Raw genomic sequence first — 19,769 nt, 5'->3', positions numbered from 1 at the left:
GTGGAGAGGAGAGGCCGAGATGTTGTGAGGGCAGAGGAAAATTGGAGAGGAGAGGCCGAGATGTTGTGAGGGCAGAGGAAAATTGGAGTTTTGAAAGGGCAAGGCTGCCACACTAGCCATGTGTGATGGTTGCCTACTAAACTCATTCGAGAACTGGTGGAAGGGAAATCCTGCATGTGTGAGTGCCAATTGTCCCTACATTTCACCCTTTGTCGAGCAGTAGGTCACCTTCGTGGGGTCCAAGGGATGCTCCATTCCATTCCTTTGAGGGAAACCTTTGTCTTGGAGCATGTTCAACAGGAGAGACACCTTGCTTTTCTTGCTGGATTCGATATTCCTGAACGCCCGATTGATTTGGGGGATGGGTGTCCAATATAGACTTTTTTGCGGGCTTGGTGACGTCTTGTGTGCTAGCGAGGTTCCATTCGACGCTCCCTCTGGTCTTGTGGTCATCGGGGACAGAGCTTGGACAAAGGCCCTTCTTGACATAATTGTAGCATCAGACTTGATAGAGGAAGCAACAAAGAAGGCGTGTACCCTAAGGCCCTAACCCTAGTTCAATTTTATCTTTGCTTATCGTCAAGCTTTTAAAACGCACCGAAATATCCGAAAAGCAGGCAGATAAACCTTCTAAAGAGCGGATTCAGCCTGTGTATCGAGTCAACATGAAGGCGACCGGCGAACCGGCCGGTCGTGGGGCCCGGTTGGTTCGTGTCCCCACCCCTGTGTTCTTCGGAACTCCGCGTGAAAAGCTTGGGTTGGAGGGTAGCTATGGCGGATGCCGTGTTTTCCCATTCGTGTCTCCATCAGGTTGTCGTTTCAGAAGAAACCCACCTCGCATTTGACCTCGTCTTCCTCTGAACGCTTACAGCTGTGGCATAAGTTTTATCGCCCACTCGTTCAGTTTTCTTCTGTGTTTTCAGCTTGCAGCAGTACTTCCTCTTCTGATGTTATTGGATCAACGCCGAATCTGGATTTCTTTGTTTCACGGGTCCTAGCGCAAACCGACTTCTTATGCATCCATCCTCTCACCCAGCTATGCGCATTGGCCCTTTTCATGGTTTCAATATCAACCTTAGCTCCCCTAGTCTATGTCATAAATGGGCAACACTTGTATGACCTCAAGCTTGAACAAAAACGGCTTCTTCCCTGGAGACCCCAACTCATATAGGTTCTGGAAATCAGGCCCTGCCTCTGCTGACCAGTTATCCCAACGTAGGGATTCCAGCACCGTTGAATTTACCGAGCAGACGAACGCCGAAAATCACTCTGAGAGCCTCCACAAGCCTCCTGATACCATTGTTATCCACCCACCTGTCGTCGTTGCTGCCAGGCCAGATCCTCAAGCTATGCAACGGTCTGAGGAACCCCTTGTGATGCCTGGTCAGAGCCTCACTGCATCTGTACTGGGCCGGCAAACTGAGAATCTGAAGGATCTGTATGTCCTAGGAAGGAAATTGGGGCAGGGGCAGTTTGGCACAACATTTCTATGCATCGAGAAGAGTACAGGTAGAGAGTATGCCTGCAAGTCCATTGCAAAGCGCAAGCTCATCTCGCAGGAGGACGTTGATGATGTGAGGCGGGAGATTCATATCATGCATCACTTATCTGGACATCCCAATGTTGTCACAATCAAAGGAGCTTATGAGGACATGACCTCAGTGCATCTAGTGATGGAGCTATGTGCCGGAGGAGAGCTCTTTGACCGGATCATTCAAAAAGGTCATTACAGTGAGAGAAAAGCAGCTCAACTTACTAGAACAATTGTGGGGGTTGTGGAGGCTTGCCATTCTTTAGGTGTAATGCACCGTGATTTGAAACCCGAGAACTTTCTTTTCTCAAATAAAAATGAGGACTCTCCTCTGAAGACTACCGATTTTGGATTGTCGGTTTTCTTCCAACCAGGTATTTTTGGTTCTGAGTACTGAATTTTTATGTGCGACTCCTTGGCTTCAGTAAAGTAGATGGTGGAATTGAGAAGACATATATGTGTGTGTGTGTGTGTGTGTGTGCTCATGCGCGTGCACACACACACACACACACACACACTCTTAGGCATACAAAGGTGTATATATATGTATGTGTTTATATTCTCTGCTTCATTATTGAAGCCTGAAGGTTTGGTTGGATTTTTTAATCTTATAATTGGCTAGATGAGATTTTTCATGATGTCGTGGGAAGTCCCTATTACGTGGCTCCTGAAGTTTTGCACAAGAACTATGGGCCTGCAGCAGATGTTTGGAGTGCTGGAGTCATACTCTACATTTTACTTAGTGGAGTTCCACCTTTTTGGGCAGGTCAGTTTACATGATGGGTTCAGTTTTGTATGTGTGGTTGCTTTGCTGAGTTTGGTACAAATGTCAGTACATTTTTGTTTAGAGTAGTTTATGAATGCTAAGGTTGTGAGGTTGCTGGATGTGATATCTTGTCCACCCCTTTTTTTCTTCTCTGCTCCCTTTGAATGATGAGGAATTAAAGCAGGAGTTGCCAGATTACCTTTCCACCTATCACAATGGCCAATGGGAGAGTAGGTTGGTGTTGGTGTCCTATTTGTTGGATTACCATGTAGAAAAGTTTGAGATCAATTTTTGTAATTTTCTCTTAGTCCTGTTCCAACCAGGGGATGCTGTAGCTCAGCTTGCTGTATCAAGGATGCATGTTCACTCTTTATACTTCATGAGGTTGGACCTTGGTTTTGAGAGGGAGTGTGCCAATAATTCAGGATTTCATAGAAGCCAAAGATGCCATCCTTGATCATAGACGAAAGGCTGTAGCAACAGGTACCAAGAAAGCTCCACAAGCAATCTCCTCGGCAAGTCAGCTACAAAAGCAATAGAACAAGCTGCCAGGTACACCGCTCCTTTGGAATAAAACAACCATGTAGGATGCGTTGTGCAGCTCCAAATAATGGTGCCACTCCCAAGTGTAAAAACACTCCCCGAAGTCGAATGTCGTGTTTCTAGCTTGGAGAAGGTTTGTAAAGCCTCAGAACCAACCAAGATCAGATCTTGTAGATAATCAATCCTGTGAGAAGCAGGTTGCTCCTCACTGGAACCCTTTGAATCCATCTGCTCAAACTCTATAAAAAGAGTTGCCAAATGGTGAAAAGAAGCATCCTCTGGAAAGGTCGGCAGCTCAAGATGTAAAGACTATGTAGAAAAGATGGGGTCCATTTGCTCAAACTTCATACCATGAGTTGCTCAATGCCGTACACAAGCACACTCCACTGAGGTGGGCATTGTCAGATGAAAGGACTCCACATCCCCCTATGAAAAATGACGTCGTCAGATTGGTACAAGCCCAACATGATTCTGATCCAAATACAAAAAACTCCAGAAGCACCACTGTGCCCCAAGCACGGCTAGCAACCATAGATCCAAAGCATCCCACCGGGTCTAAAAGTCCATCCTCCAAAACAACAACCATGCACACCGCATCAAACCAAATGTAGAACTAGCAAGGGGAGGGGCAACCTTAGAAGCATCACAAAGAGAGGCAGAGGTAGACTCCTCACAATGAGGAAGGGAAGCAGGAATATAAACTGCAGTGGTAACAAAGTCCTCAAAAGCATCATTGAGAGTAGAAGACTCTTGCATAGAATCAGATCCCAAGAATTAGCAACAAACAAATGATCCCTGTGAAAGGATCACACCTCACATGCAAAACACCCTCCTTTCTCTTTAAACACTGCAAAGAACATAGACTCGGACAAAATAAACAGTGCTCATGATCTTTGAAAAGATCACTACTCTCATCAAGAAAGAACTACTCTCCTCCAAAATCTAGAAACTCCTGTCACAAAAGAAAATCTCTTTAGATACAAAACAGGTCCCGAAAACTGATCCTCAAGTGAAGTAGCTAGAGATGGGCCCCTCTGAGTGTAGAAAACTCCTTTGGGAAGCAAAACGCAGCCAACACTGCTGTCGAGCAAAAAACAGCACTCCACTGCCAATAGAAGGCAAGGAACATGAAGAAACGGGGGAACTATGTAGGCCAGGAACAAAACACAAGTATAGATGCTCCAAAAATCAGCAAAACGCTGACTGAAATCAGAAATTCAGTGTCCTCCTCAAGTACCAAACTGTCACCAAAGCCACAATCCACACAAGATCTCCTCTGCAAGTGATATGTGTCCACTGGAGAAGAAACGCAGCCAACCAGGGGACTGCAAACCTGAAAATACAGATTGACCAGATTCCACACCTCTTATGAGGAAAAATGCTGAAGAGAAGGTACCTTCGGGTCCAACTGATGAAGCCCAGGTGAAGGTAGAGCTACCAGCAGGAACAGTCCAAAAACCGCAGCAAAACAGGGCTGCAAATCTGAAAACGCAGAGGTGAAAGGGACAGTAGATAGGGCAGAATTTGGAAACACAAAAGTGAAAGGTACCACAAAGCCTCAGATCAACCAATCAGCATCAACAAACAAGCCTGTAGGAGGAAAACACAGCACTTACACTGCTGCTGCCCTGCACAGAGCAGGCTGACAGCAATATAGGAGTCCTTGGGACAGGTGCTAATGAAGATTGACAACAAAGCTGCAACGGTGTAGCGCCATGAAGAGGGCAAACTGACCAGCAGGAGATCCGAAAAAAAACACAGGAAAGAGGAGGGAGCAACTAACACTGCAAGTCACCGGCGCTTTGAAACCATGGAAGAATTTACAACGGAAGATGGGAAAGTGGAAGGCTTGTAAAGTAGCCATACATGTTTGCATCTATTCCCCTTGTCGTGATATGATGTGCATAAATTCTCGGAACATGGCATTCGTGTCGTCAATGATGATGACTTGGCTTCTAGAAGCAGTCATTGTCGAGGAAAGAGTTTCTGTGGGGATATGGTGTTCTCTCTCATCGTCGGGATTTGCCATAGTGGGAGTGGTCAGATTTTCCTAGACCGCAACAATACCATCCACTGTGTGTGGGAGATGTTTTCAGTTGCGTGCGGACGCTATAAACCAACTGTCCTTCGAGGGACAAGAGTCACACCGGAATGGGAGTGCAACCAGCGTCTGCAAACCAACCACACAAGCGGATTTCTTTTTTTCCCTTGGCTAAATCTTTTACCAAAAGGCAAAGCTCTAATACCACTGAAACATGTGGAAGCTTACAGATAGGATTATACTTCAGATAATGAATATTCTGTCAGAATGCGCAGCAGAAGACTAACGCACGTAGGAGACGCATCACCATCGAGCTCCACGAACACCCCCAACGGGCACTGCAGCATCCCTCCACCGGGCTCCCATCTCCCGGTGAGCTGCCTCCCAAAACACCAACTGGAGGAGATGACTATGACAAGGTGCCACCACACCCTATATATGGCGCTTCAACTTCCCATGCTTCCACTTATGGGATAATCCAAGTCTCGCTCTAGCCATAGATCACAAGCCCGAAATTGCCAACCTTCCAACATATTCAGTCCCTTCGTTCATGACGATTTGCACAATGCAACAGAAGTAAGAGTGTGTGTGTGTGTGTGTGTGTGTGTGAGAGAGAGAGAGAGAGAGAGAGAGAGAGAGAGAGAGAGAGAGTACACTCGATTGGGTCCCAAATACCCTCTACAAGGCAAGGATGGTGTATTTGCTTTATTGAATGATGAGAAAAAGACCAACTTCTAGAGATCTTCCCTTGGCTATAAACCTTTAGCCTGAAGATGACCCGTTCTTGACCTTCAATTTACCTTTGCGTTATGTTCCCCGTGGCTGTCCTGGCCCTTGGAACACTTCAGCACTTTGTGAGTAATGAGATGCTTCGACTCTAGCCCATGCTTTTATAAGCTAGAAAAGTGTAACATGCGTTGCGGAAGCGTGTTCATGACTAATGCTAAGCAAAGAAGACTAATGCTAATCCTATGTTTAGCAAAGACACATAAGAGAAGGAGTGAGAGACCTAATCTACTGTATATGGCCAAAACATGCTATATATACAATGATCTTGCTGATTCACAGCTTCATGATACATACCAAAAATCCCCCAGTGTGTCCTTGCTGCCTTGCAGACTTTGACAAATGGATCCTCTTGTTCTTTGATTGATAATCCTAATGAATGCCTAATGATCCTATTTATATGAATTCGTAATCAAGTCGGTTTTGCCTATTTTTCCAACAAAACATTGTCCAAAAAGTCATATTTTGTGTCCAAACTATGTCCAAAAGGTGTTCCAACCATTGGGCTATGTCTTGGGCACTTCTAGGAACCTGTAGGGCTGCAAAATCCACTCTAGATCTGCCCATATATTTTCTTATGAGGATATCTGTTTACGAGCCTGTGTTTTTCCCTCTCGACAACAAGCAGGTGGGCACGGGCATGGGACGCACAGTGTGGACAGGCATCAGCTGAATGTGAAAAGGAAAGCCATGTTAGTGGCCAGCCCAAGTGTGAAAGGGGACAAAAGAGATTTTTATAATCTAAGGTTTTTAAACCTTTGATGACTTAAAGGCCTGATAATATTATTTGAAGGCCAGTTTCATGGTTCCATCGCCGGGATATCGTCGACTTTCTCAAGGAGGCGAGCCCGTGGTTGTCACACCAAAAGCTTCAACATGTGGAAACTGGAAAGGAAGTACAGGAGGCAGTACAAGATTGTGTGTCTTTGCCTATATGAGGTGAAGAGCAAAAGTTGAGGATGAAGCTCTGGAGAAAAGACACCAAGGACGGGAAGTAGTTAGCAAGGAACAAGAAGCAGCTGAACTCAAAGTTTGCAGCAACTTGAGTTAACACTTCAAGACTCTATGAAGGGCATAAGTCTTGCGAGCAGCCCTAGAGATTGGTTTGGTTCATATATGGATTGAACTCTATTTGTGCATGTATACATACACTTCCGGAGGTATTATTGTATTCTGGTACCCTTGGGAATACATGGGTAATACTCTGGATGTGTCACGATGAGATGCATGTATGTTGATATGATACATCAGGTACTTTACCATGTTCATGGTGTATCACTGAATGTGGCTCCTGCGAGATGGCCATAAGTAGAGTATGTAAAGCATCAAGCGGGACATATGTGGAAAGTACTTAGTAGATGTATAGTTCAGATGCATTGAGTGCTTTCATATGCTCATGTTGTACCATCAGTCTCGTGGGTCCTACGGGATATTCATGGGTGTAAGGCTTGCGAGCAACCCTGAGACTGTTGTTGTGGAGTGGGTAGAGCATCTTCAGTGCAATCGGACAAGAGAAGCTCCTTTGATCCACCATTGTGTCCTTGCTGCCTTGCAGACTCTGGCAAATGGATCCTCTTGATCTTTGATTGATGATCCTAATGAATGTCTAATGAACCTATTTATACGAATTCGTAATCAAGTCAGTTTTGCCTATTTTCCCGCAAAACATTGTCCAAAAAGTCATATTTTGTGTCCAAACTATGTCCAAAAGGTGTCCCAATCATTGGGCTATGTCTTGGGCACTTCCAGGAGCCTGCAGGATTGCAAAATCCACTCTAAATCTGCCCATATATTTGCTAATGAGAATATCCATGTCTATGAGCATCGGGATTAACGGATGCACATGACAAAAAGATGGTGGTCGGTGGGTTAATAAGGCAGTCGGCTTGCTGAATAAAAGCCCACAACTTGTTTGTGTGTCATATAATGAGGCGCCTTTCGTCCAATTTGAATTGGTTGCCTTGCTGTTGTTGTCCAGGCTGCCCATGGCTTGGCTGCCTACTGTGTTGGCCATTTATGGGCTAGCCAATTGGCTGCCCAAGTCTGGTATGGTTGGCCGACTGGTCGACCAAGCCACCTAGGCCTGGCCAAAAGCCTGTCCTTGCTCGAGGGGCTTGTACACCTGACCTTGGATGCTTAGAGTGGAACCTTGGCTGACTTGTCCCAAACTGGGGCTCACAAGGGACCAGGTCCTGCACCTGTTGTACATATATGTCCACGTGGCATCCAAGTGCAGGATGCACTTGACAAGTTTTTATGACAAGATGCAAGTGGTCAAGAGTGCCTCAAGTTTTGGAAGCATGATGTCGAGGATGGATTCCACATGCAGTAAAGGGATGATGTTTGTCATCCAAGAACAATTGGATTCTCGTCATCAAGCCATCAAGAGGGGATGTCACGTGCACAACATGTGGACATGCTTAATCCCCAATTTTGACTATGATTATAACCTTTTCAAGCATTGTCTAGCGAGGATTATGCTAGGGATTTTACCCAAGGTAGTTAGAAGGTGCAGGAGGGCATTTATTGTCTGTTTGGCATTTAATATGTATTTATGCTTGTCCTTTGCACAGTTGGGCCGAACGTAGGCAGGGTTGGGAACAAATAAATAGGCAAGTTAATTCCCTTTTGTAGTCATCTGATCCTTGATTTGTGGGACGGGTCATAGGCTTAGGTGTTTCCTTTTGGAGGCCATGTTGGCTAGGATATATGTACACATTGATACATATATATAGAAAGCATTGTTAGAGCAGCATCTCTCTCTCTTCTCTCTTTCATCTTTGCATTTTGCATAGTTCTTACGGGCAATTCTTCTGCATGTGACAATAAGTATAAGAAGGCAAGTGCAATAAGTACAAGCTTGTGGAATGGACTGAGAGTTGGATAAATGTTTCAATGAGTTGAAACATGAGGCTACTACAACTCATATGCTTTAAACTGTGGTCCAAGTAAACCTTTCATGGTTGAAACGGATGCCAGTGATTTTTTTGTTGAGAAGTTGTTTATTCTTTATGGCTTGCCAGTTGCTATTATTAGTGATCGTGATCCTAAGTTCACTAGACATATTTGGCAAGAGGTGTTCAAGAACTGGATACAAAGCTGAGTACGAGCTTGTGTGTTTCTTGACTCTAATGGACAAACAAAGTGTGTGAATCAGACAATGAAAGATATGCTGCGTGCACATCGTCTCTGTGAAAGAGACTAATTGGGAAGAGTATCTTCCCTTAGTAGAGTTTGCTTACAATAGTGCTAAGCATTCTGCTACTAAGATGAGTCCATATATGCTGTTTGCTGATGTATGGCTATTAGCCTAAAGCCCCATGGATGATTGACCTGGAGAGTCCGAGTTGGTGCTGTGGTTGACTTCTTGAAATAGCAAGAAGAGATGTTGCAATTTGTAAGAGCATAAAAAGTGCATAGGGTAGAGTCCAATTTTATGCTAACCAAAAACGATCAGCTAGAGTCCTAGAAGAAGACCATTGGGTTTACTTAAGAATTCCTAAAGAGATTCTCAACTAATGATGATTGGAAAAGTCTATCTTGTATGACCTTGAAAAGATAAATGAGTTGGGAGTACGTGTGCATCTAGTCTTTCATATTAGTAGATTGAAAGAGATGGTGGGTGTAGGGGATAATTTGGTTTTTGATTAGAAGCGGTTGATCCGTTTATGTTGTCCATGAGCCGGTTGGGGTTGTTGATCGTAGGGAACAAACCCTTAGGATCAGATCAGTTTCTGAGTAGTTGATTAGATAGAAAGATGGAGAAGATGAAGACAACACTCGGGAGAATCTTGCTTCTCTGACAACAATATCTAGATTTTGTCCTAGTCTTCTTCTCATTAGGGAGAGAATGTTGTCATGGACTTGCTTCTATCCATTCTTAGGTCGAGTATGTGGTGGGATTCATGTTTTTGTAAGTGCTATTGTGCCATATCATTGTAATATTGTCTAAGCGCCTAATGAGCAAGTGTGGGCAGAGTTATTGGGTTATTGTGTGAACACACTTAGTTGGACATGATTATTAGGGTTGGTAGAGTTGATAGCCAACTCACCAACATAAGACTACTATAAGTAGGAGTCTAGGCCTTAGTCATATTCATTCATTGATCAATCTATCATCATTGATGTTAGAAGTCATCTCCTGTCTTTACCTAGACACTAGGGCCTCTGTTGTGGGTGTGCCCGCCCATTGTAGGTGTTTTCTGATTTTTCCTTATTCCCCGTATTTTTCCCCCATTTTTCCCATTTTTCTGTGGCTTGGGGGGCAGCCTTGAGGTGGCAAGAGGTCCTAGTTCTTGGCCGACTGCATCTGAGTGATTATTGGTGCTGGCCGACTGTGTGTGGACACCTGGACACCTTCTTGATGCTGGCGACAGTATACAGGGCTGGCCGAATGGGCATTATGCTGGTCGTGGAGATTGGACCCCTGTTGGCTGTCCTACAGTAGGCCGACTGCTGCTGTTTGGGGGCCATATAAAATGGCCCCACAGCCCTTGCCACGTGTGTATCTTGTATTTGCAGATCTTCTTGTGTAGAGCAGAGTTACACGCCCCTATCTCTCTCCTTCTCTTGTGCTGTTTTTCTGCACTGTGTTTGCTCGTGTTCCCAGATTTGGTCATCATCTCTGCTGCGTATTCTGACATGGTATCAGAGCCCTAGGCTCTTGATAGATCTTGGGAGTTGTGTGAGCAAGAGGGGGACTGTTGCGTTGCTGATTGGTGGACTGTTCGGGATTGTTCGGGAAGAGGAGAAGCAAGAAGACGGCGGGCTGATTTGCTCGACAGCCACTTGCAGTTGTAAGTTCTTCTTTGTTTCCACCCACCCACCCTTTTTCAGATTGCATCCCCGCAATGGCAGATTTGTTAGAGATGGCTGAGAAGCATGTGAAGATCCCAACACTTCCCACGTTCCCAGTGGACCGTCAGTTGGACGGGAACAACTACGGCATATGGTGATGGAATCTATTCTCGAGTCATATGACCGTGCTGATTTCATCATTGTTGGGGTTCCACGACCGGAAGTAAAGAAAGGGGAGTTACCGTCAACCAGAAAGGACCGCGAGACACAGGCACAATTGTGGGATCGTGTCAACGCCAGGGTCTATTCATTTATCTTCCTCAACTGCACACCGCAGGTAATCAATCATATTAAGCATATGATGGTGGCTAGAGGCATATGGTAGCACTTGGCTTCTCTTTATAACAGGGTATCGCCCATGAAGAGGATTTCCTTGGAAGTACAGATGCGGGTTATGAGTCCTGCAAAGTCGTTGACGATGCGGGAGCATATTAACAAGTTGCAGGCTCTTCAGCAGGAAGTTATTGAGGCTGGGAAGGAGATATCATCAGAGGATATGGCCATAACGTTGCTATTGCATTTGCCCTTTGGGTACTCAGCATTTTACTCGTCTTTGATTACCAGTGGCAGGCTCAGCACCATCACATGGAAGGAGCTTGTGTCCATGGTCTTGGACCAGGAGGAAAGATTCTCGAACCCTCCACAGGGCGGAGGTTCGGAGACCTTAACTGGCCAACGGTTGAAAGGCCGTAACAACAAGGGCAAAGGGAAGGCTTCATCGGAGAAGTCTTTTGAGAAGATGTCCGACTCAAACCGCGAGAAACTAAAGGCAGAGAGGACCTGTAATGATTGTGGCGAGAAAGGCCACTATTGGAGGCAGTGTCCCAAGTGGAACATTGAGAAGGGTGAAGAATCCTCAGCAACAATTGTGAAGACTCCAGCTTTTGTGCACCTAGAGGTGATGGACACTGATGTTTCATTTTCTTCAAGTAGGGAGGAGGTTGGAGGACTCGCCGCTACGGATACTCAGGAGTGGATTCTAGACAGTTGTCATGTGCATGATAAATGCCATGGACATATCCAGATGCTAGTCCAGAAGAGACAACCAGTAAAAGATAACTAGAACTAGGATTTTGGAGCACAAAGTGTAGAAGAGGCAGTGTTGGACTTGGTACAAGGCCTGGAAGACTTGGAAGAGGCTGTCGGCTGCAAGACAAGGGGTTGTCGGCTGAACAAAGTGGAGTCGGCTGTACCTGATGAAGGTGGCTGCAGGCACTCAGCGTTTAATGGAAAATACTGCCAGTCGGCTGGCCGACCAGCAGTCGGCCAGCTCATCTATTTGTTCAAGAGCCTATAAAAGGCAAGGATGCTCATTGAGTCGATCATTCTCTCCCCTATGGAGTGGATCAAGTATTAGGCTAGATTTTGGTGATGTTCAGCTTTTATAAGGCAGCCTCTGACTGTAGAACTAGAGTACCCTTTTTGTACTATATGAATATAGTGAATTTCCAGCATGTCTCTCTCTCTACTCTCTCTCCATATCTGCGTTTTGCATCAGATGGTTTCCAAGAGTGTTTAGGGCTGAAAGAAGACTCCCAGAGCTTCCGCGCGTTACATTGGTATCAGAGCATCAGGCTCAGCAAAGCTAAACACTGAATCAGTCCCATATGATGGTGTACAGGTCCAAGGTACATGAAAAGTACACGGATACGAAGCCCAAGGCCAGGAACACAGAATCGGGAAGAGATCCCAAGAGGTTTGTTGGTGGTGTTCCACAAAGCCAAAGGGGATGGCAGTCTTGTGAGCCAGATAGGTTCTCAGGCAACGGTCCCAAGGGAGGTTTACCCTCCAAGGGTGATGTGAGAGTGCCAGACTCATTTCTCAGGAATGAAGACCAAGACGGTGTTCAGAGTCAGGGCAGGAATGGATTGTGGACTAGAGGGAATAGATGCATAGATCTTCATCCGAGACAGAGTGGTTTCGAGAACAGGCCGGGCTTTCAGAGAAAAGGGTTGCCAGGGATGGATGATGACAGAGGGACTTCGGGAAAGGTTTGGGATGATGACAGTCATCCAAGAGCAGGTTGGATTCCCGTCATCAAGTTTAGCAGAGAGGGATGTCATGTGCATGATAAATGCCATGGACATATCCAGATGCTAGTCCAGAAGAGGCAACCGGTAAAAGATAACTAGAACTAGGATTTTGGAGCACAAAGTGCAGAAGAGGCAGTGTTGGACTTGGTACAAGGTGTGGAAGACTTGGAACAGGCTGTCGGCTGCAAGACAAGGTGCTGTCGGCTGAACAAAGTGGAGTCGGCTGTACCTGATGAAGACGGCTACAGGCGCTCAGCGTTTAATGGAAAATACTGCCAGTCGGCTGGCCGACCAGCAGTCGGCCAGCTCATCTATTTGTTCAAGAGCCTATAAAAGGCAAGGATGCTCATTGAGAAGATCATTCTCTCCCCTATGGAGTGGATCAAGTATTAGGCTAGATTTTGGTGATGTTCAGCTTTTATAAGGCAGCCTCTGGCTGTAGAACTAGAGTACCCTTTTTGTACTATATGAATATACTGAATTTCCAGCATGTCTCTCTCTCTACTCTCTCTCCATATCTGCGTTTTGCATCAGATGGTTTCCAAGAGTGTTTAGGGCTGAAAGAAGACTCCCAGAGCTTCCGCGCGTTACATTGGTATCAGAGCATCAGGCTCAGCAAAGCTAAACACTGAATCAGTCCCATATGATGGTGTACAGGTCCAAGGTACATGAAAAGTACACGGATACGAAGCCCAAGGCCAGGAACATAGAATCGGAAAGAGATCCCAAGAGGTTTGTTGGTGGTGTTCCACAAAGCCAAAGGGGATGGCAGTCTTGTGAGCCAGATAGGTTCTCAGGCAACGGTCCCAAGGGAGGTTTACCCTCCAAGGGTGATGTGAGAGTGCCAGACTCATTTCTCAGGAATGAAGACCAAGACGGTGTTCAGAGTGAGGGCAGGAATGGATTGTGGACTAGAGGGAACAAATGCATAGATCTTCATCCGAGACAGAGTGGTTTCGAGAACAGGCCGGGCTTTCAGAGCCCTGTCACTATCTGACTGTGGGCTGTCCATAGCACTGAGTTTCACATATGGAGGCAAAGGAGTACTAGTCTTCTTCCCCCCGTCCATATTGAACCTCTGCAAAACTTTGCCAATGTATTCCTTCTGAGACAAATACAACACATGCTGATTTCTGTCCCGAAGTATCCGCATACCCAAGATGTGATTTGCATCACCCAAATCCTTCATATCAAAGGTTTGATGCAGCCTCTTCTTCAAGGCATCCATCTCTTTACGAGATTTCCCGGCAATCAACATATCATCAACATACAAGATGAGGATCAATAGACTGCCATCCAAAGCTTTCTTGTTGTACAAGCAGTGATCTATGTCACTTCTCCTGAAATTTTGGGATTTCATGAATGTATCAAATTTATGATACCATTCTCTTGGTGCCTGTTTGAGCCCATAAAGACTCTTTTTCAGCTTGCATACAAGCTTCTCCTTTCCATTTACTGCATAACCCTCTGGCTGTTGCATATATATCTCCTCATGGAGATCACCGTGAAGAAAAGCAGTCTTCACATACATCTGAATCAAATCCAAATCATCATGAGCAACCAAAGCTAATACAGCTCTAAGTGTGGTCATTTTGACCACTGGAGAGAAGATCTCATCAAAGTCCACACCATATTCCTGCTTGAAGCCCTTAGCCACTAACCTGGCTTTGTATCTTGGCTTTGCATCTGGTGCAACTTTGAGCCTGTAAACCCACTTGCATGGCAAAACCTTCTTGCCTACAGGCAAATGCACCAACTTCCATGTTCCATTTTTGTGCAGAGAATCCATCTCTGACTTCATGGCACGCTCCCAAAGAGCCTTGTCTACCCTCTGTAAAGCCTCCTTATAACATAAGGGCTCCCCACAGTCAGTGAGCATCAAGTAGTCAACCCCTGGAACAAACCTGTCAGGGGCTCTGGAGGGTCTTGTGGACCTCCGTACCCAATGACCATCATTTGCAGGTTGCTGTCCAGCCTGCATATCACCTATTGGTTGCTCCTATTCCATGCCATAAGGCTAAAAAATCATGCCCGGTATCTCCTCTAACTGTGGTATATCCATAGGGATATCTTCTGCCATGTCTGGCTGTCCATTTGGACCATTTTCAGCACCATTTAAGGGCTAGTTTTGCTGCTGTAATGGCTGATTTACAGCCCTTGGTTGTTGTCCATGATGTCCATCATCATCAAAGATGACTCTGCCAGGCTCCTGTTGCCTTGCAGGCTCCTTATACATGCATGTTTCATCAAAAATGATCATTGATTCAGGTGCCTCCTTTCATGTCACAGGTTGTAGAGACTTGTTTGTCAGGTATACTGCTGGCAATGAAGGAGTAGTTTATTTGGGTGACAACCATGCATGCAAGATTCTTGGCAGAGGTGATGTGAGACTTGTGTTTTTAGATGGCTCACAGCTTATGCTCCATGATGTCAGGCATGTGCTTGAGATCAAGAAGAACCTGCTTTCTACAGGACAGCTTGATGATGCTGATTATGTTACCACATTTGGTCGTGGAAAGTGGAAGATTAGTAAGGGCTCACTGGTTGTTGCCAGAGGCTCTAAGGTGGACACTCTTTACTTCATGCATGCAGGTGTTTGTCACCATGCTAATGTAAATGCAACCGAGCTGCCGGAAATCTCTCTGTGGCATAGCCGGTTGGGACACATGAGTGTCAAAGGAATGGAACAATTGTCTCGTTTGGGTTACTTGCCTTCTCTAAAGTTTTCAAGTTTTCAGTTTTGTGAGCATTGTATATATGGCAGGCAACTGCAGTGCCCCCACAAGAAAGCTCTTAGACAGAAAGATGCTCAGTTAGAGCTTGTGCATACAGATGTATGTGAGATGCCTCAGCTTTCTTTGGGAGGGGCAAAATACTTTGTGTCTTTTATTGATGATGCCACACGCAAGGTGTGGGTTTATCCTCTTCGTTTGAAGAGTGATACATTCTCAGTGTTTGAGAAGTTTGTTGCTCTTGTTGAGAATCAAACTGGCAAAACACTGAAGGCTTTGCGTTCCGACAATGGTGGAGAGTATATGTCCAAACAGTTTCAGGACTTTTGTGATGCTAAAGGCATCAAGAGGGAGCTCTCTACTCCTTATGATCCTCCACAAAACGGGACAATAGAGAGGATGAACAGGACCATTCAGGAGAAGGTCCGTTCTATGTTGTCACATGCTGCATTACCTCATGGTTTTTGGGCTGAAGCTGTTATGACAGCCGTTCACCTTATAAACAGGTCACCTAACACGAGGCTTGGTGGGGAAGTGCTAGAGGAAGTATGGACAGGGAAGCCTCCGTCATACAAGCACTTGAGAGTGTTTGGTTGCGTTGCGTACGTGCACATACGCATGGAAATGCGCACCAAACTTGATCCTAAGTCTCACAAATGCATATTCCTAGGATATGGTGACAGAGGTGAAATGGGGTATAGACTTTGGGATCCAGTGAATAGAAAGATTATACGCAGTTAATTAGGGTTATTCATGTGGGAGACATACAGAGAGAGAAGAAGGAGAGAGAGAGAGAGAGAGTTGTGGGGATAAGTCAACTCAATAAATAGCATACGAGGGTGTGGCTCCCCTATCACACATGTATATTGCACTAGTACGTGCACTTAGTACATTAAAAGTACTAAGTGTACTATGTACTATAACTTATGGGCTTGTACACACTATAAGGGTGGGCATAATGCCTTTACCCCAACAGTTGAGAGCTTACCAAGAGGCCATGCAGCTGAGGACAACTGCGAACCAAGTGGGGGAGAGTGACATGCCTGCAGGTGGTCAGATCCCACCTTGACAGGCTGGCCAGCTTACAAGGAGGCCCGAGCAGGCGACCAGCATCAGGAGCAGTCAGCCAGCACATAGATGCAGAAGGCAGCACACAGGAGGCTCAGGCAGCAGCCAGGGGCAGTCAGGTCAGGCAGCACCCCCAAGTGTAAACGCAGCATTAATGGTGGTCGTGGACATTTTCAGCAGTCTTGGGTTTATTTCCAGTAGTCATGGGGTTGTATGCCTACTTGACTAGTACAAGGGGAACTATAAATAGTCCCCGGTCCCCCAGCCATAATCATCCCATTCGTCTCCAAAAGCACACAAGCAGAGTGACTCCCTGGTGTGGGAGACGGCTGGTCTGATCAGGTGCCGGGCTGAGTACTTGTTCCTATAATATAAACAAGAGGATTTAGGTATAGTGTGTGCGCTTGCGTTGTTCTATTTCTGCTGCACTTGTCTCTTTCTATCTCTGGAAACCCTAAGCACAACAGCTATACCACAGCATTCTACCTTGAACTATAATGGTTTATGAATGCTGTTGATGTTTAGATGCTTGTTCAAGTTGATTAAGTACATAAAACTCTTAAAGAGCACACACTGCTTATATTTAAAGTTCACTCCAGTCCACTGTGCACTAGAATTTTTGAAGCATGACTAGGCAACAAAATCAAGGCAATGCCCATGCAATATCGAAGTAAAGATACCATTTGTTATGAGGTTTGTTGCAATGTCGTGAACCAAATGCCTGCAGACCCTCTTTTGTCTCTATACTAAAGCATCAAATTGGGTTTTAAATCAGAGACGGAGCATCAGATCTTTGAGCAGGTTCTCAAGGGAGATCTGGATTTCGAGTCCGACCCTTGGCCTGTTATCTCAGAGAGTGCAAAAGGCTTGATCAGGAAGATGCTTGTCAGAAATCCGGAGAAGCGTTTCACAGCTCATCAAGTTTTGTGTAAGCAAATTGCTTTTATCATGTACTTTCTACGCTTCCTTTGATCTTATTTGCATCCATTTAAAAGGGACAATCGGGTTCTATTGCCTTCACCAGGCCACCCTTGGATTAGAGAAGATGGTGTGGCTCCAGACAGACCTATAGATTCAGCTGTTCTCTCAAGAATGAAGCAGTTTACGGCAATGAACAAGATGAAGAAAATAGCTCTGAGGGTATGCCTTCATTTATTTTTTGATTCTGGTTGTGCGCAGGCATGCGCACTTTTGATTCAGTATTTGTAGATGTCCGGGCTTAGGTGTCTACAACTGATTAATCCCACACCTGTGGCACGTTACACTTTTGGGCACCTAAGTGCACCTAAAGATCTTTTAAAAAAACTTTCTTTTGTTTAAATGCAGGTCATAGCAGAAAGGCTATCTGAAGAGGAGATAGCGGGGTTGAAAGAAATGTTCAAAATGATTGATGCTGATGACAGTGGTTCCATCACATTTGATGAGCTCAAAACTGGGTTGAGAAGACTTGGTTCTTGTCTCATGGATACTGAAATCCGAACACTTATGGAAGCTGTAAGTTCTGAAGTGTGTGGTTTACATAAATACATGCATACATATGGTTTACAGACACGCACATAATGTACATACGTACATAATGACATACATATATACCTACATGCATGCATACCTACATACATATGTACACACACCCACGTAGGTAACTTTCCTTTCCCATATCTTCTGGTAATGCCAAGCCAATAATGCTATCATGCATTGATTTGCAGGCTGATATAGACAACAGTGGCACCATAGATTATGGAGAGTTTATTGCAGCTACTCTCAATCTTAACAAGATAGAGCGTGAGGAGAATCTATTTGCTGCTTTTTCATATTTTGATAAGGACAGTAGTGGGTATATTACGGTAGATGAGCTCCAGCAAGCCTGCATAGAATACAATATGGGTGATGTGCGCATTGACGAGATGATAAGGGAGGTGGATCAAGATAATGTGAGTTGTGCTGCTGTTCCCATAATGGGCACTCTTAAAACCACTGCCTTTCAAGTTTAATGTTTACCAAAGTTGCTGTTTAATGGCCTTTACTTGTCCTTGTAGGATGGGCGAATTGATTACAATGAGTTTGTGGCCATGATGAGGAAAGGTAATGGTGGGATAGGAAGGAAGACCATGCGCAACAGCTTGAGTTCAAGCACAAGAGGTGGAGGTTTAAGGGATGCTTTGATGATGGGCTAATCTTGCTTACAAATCAAACTACGAGTGGTTGATTGGGGAAGATAAAAAGCTTGTTTCGAGCTTGAAGTTGTAAGCGAAGGCAATCACTCTGAGACCAGATTTTTGAAATAGAGAGAGATTGTTGTTGCCATTTTGCAACAAAGTTGACGTCTTGCATGCACTCCCGAGGAGCGTTACGCACACACACGGGCGGGGGAGGGGTTCAAGCTGCTGTGGTGAGAGGGACGCATGTGCTTGCGTGCATGTGTGTTATGTTCTCGCATGCATAATGTCCATAATGTACATGTACAGGCGAGAAAGCTTGGGTGTGTGCTATGTGTTTGCATGCTTAATGTCAGAATACATGGAGGTGACTATCACTGTTTGGGAAAACCATTTTTTCCTCTAGATTTCGAATTTTTCACGAAATCAAAAATAAATAAATAAATAAATATCTTTTCCTCGTATAAGAAATTAAAGAACCTTCCCTTCTAAAACTAAACACATGAAATAGAAGATTCAAAGCACAAAAAGCAAAAGTACAAATTACCATTTATATCACTTAAAATTCTAGAAAGTTCACACTTATTAATGAGGTGGGTTATAGCACTTTATGGCTACAAATTGGTTGCCTCCATGAAACGAAGGATTGAATCCAAGGGATTGAGTAGCTTTGGGGCCTAGGAGTGTTGTTGTTATGCACAATGTTTTAAACCTAACGAGGTCTTGCACGTTTTGTATGTTGCCAACCCTATTAGACGTGCTTGACCAGTAGAGCTTGCCTTACATGATCACCTATGTTCCTTAACTGGTTCTTTGATGAGAAGCTTTTTGGAGAGTTTTGTACATTAACACAAGAAGCCATCCACACGTCAAGGACAAGGTTAATGCATTAGGTGGAGTTGAAAGCTCTACTCATAAGCTACATTAGAACAATCACTAGGAATGCAAAGAAGAGGCCAACTATCTTTTTTTGGTTTGTTGATGGATGGCAGTGGTGACATAGCCTTTTAATAGTGAAAGAATGGCAAAAAGGTCCAACCATAAAGAATCTTTCACTTACAATGTTTGAAAAACTTAGTTCACAACAACCCTTATTTGACAACTATGGTGTGGTCATCTTCTTTAAATTTTGATGATGACGGGGAAGAGGGAGCACAAGAGATTATATGGGAAGGCTACCTACCAATGGCAAGAAAAGCTCCTTTCTTTGATACAATGGAACTTGTTGCTAGCTTTTATTCTCTCAAGATCCAATG

At 44.8% G+C, this 19,769-nt stretch overlaps 1 protein-coding gene across 1 annotated transcript; it reads left to right on the top strand.

Moving 5' to 3' along the window:
* The first annotated feature begins 425 nt into the window (after positions 1-425).
* Positions 426-18,673, top strand: LOC147609399 (calcium-dependent protein kinase 26-like). The gene is made up of 7 exons (XM_086788018.1): positions 426-1,905; positions 2,154-2,297; positions 17,133-17,285; positions 17,382-17,497; positions 17,684-17,851; positions 18,064-18,288; positions 18,394-18,673. The coding sequence occupies exons 1-7, from the start codon at positions 1,101-1,103 to the stop codon at positions 18,529-18,531; spliced, it is 1,749 nt and encodes a 582-aa protein (XP_086644144.1). The 5' UTR covers positions 426-1,100; the 3' UTR covers positions 18,532-18,673.
* The last annotated feature ends 1,096 nt before the right edge of the window (positions 18,674-19,769 follow it).

This window comes from Cibotium barometz, chromosome 51 (assembly GCF_041138505.1).
Source record: "Cibotium barometz isolate CiBa-2024 chromosome 51, ASM4113850v1, whole genome shotgun sequence".
NCBI classification, from domain to species: Eukaryota; Viridiplantae; Streptophyta; class Polypodiopsida; order Cyatheales; family Cibotiaceae; genus Cibotium; species Cibotium barometz.
This window is presented reverse-complemented; position numbering and strand designations above follow the sequence as displayed.

What these genes read in the sequence shown, in the direction of transcription:
- LOC147609399 (XM_086788018.1), top strand. Translation starts at nt 1,101, where the DNA reads ATGGGCAACACTTGTATGACCTCAAGCTTGAACAAAAACGGCTTCTTC. An exon ending in AGTTCCACCTTTTTGGGCAG is followed by an intron (nt 2,298 to 17,132) that starts GTCAGTTTACAT and finishes GTTTTAAATCAG; the next exon opens with AGACGGAGCATCAGATCTTT. An exon ending in TGAAGAAAATAGCTCTGAGG is followed by an intron (nt 17,498 to 17,683) that starts GTATGCCTTCAT and finishes GTTTAAATGCAG; the next exon opens with GTCATAGCAGAAAGGCTATC.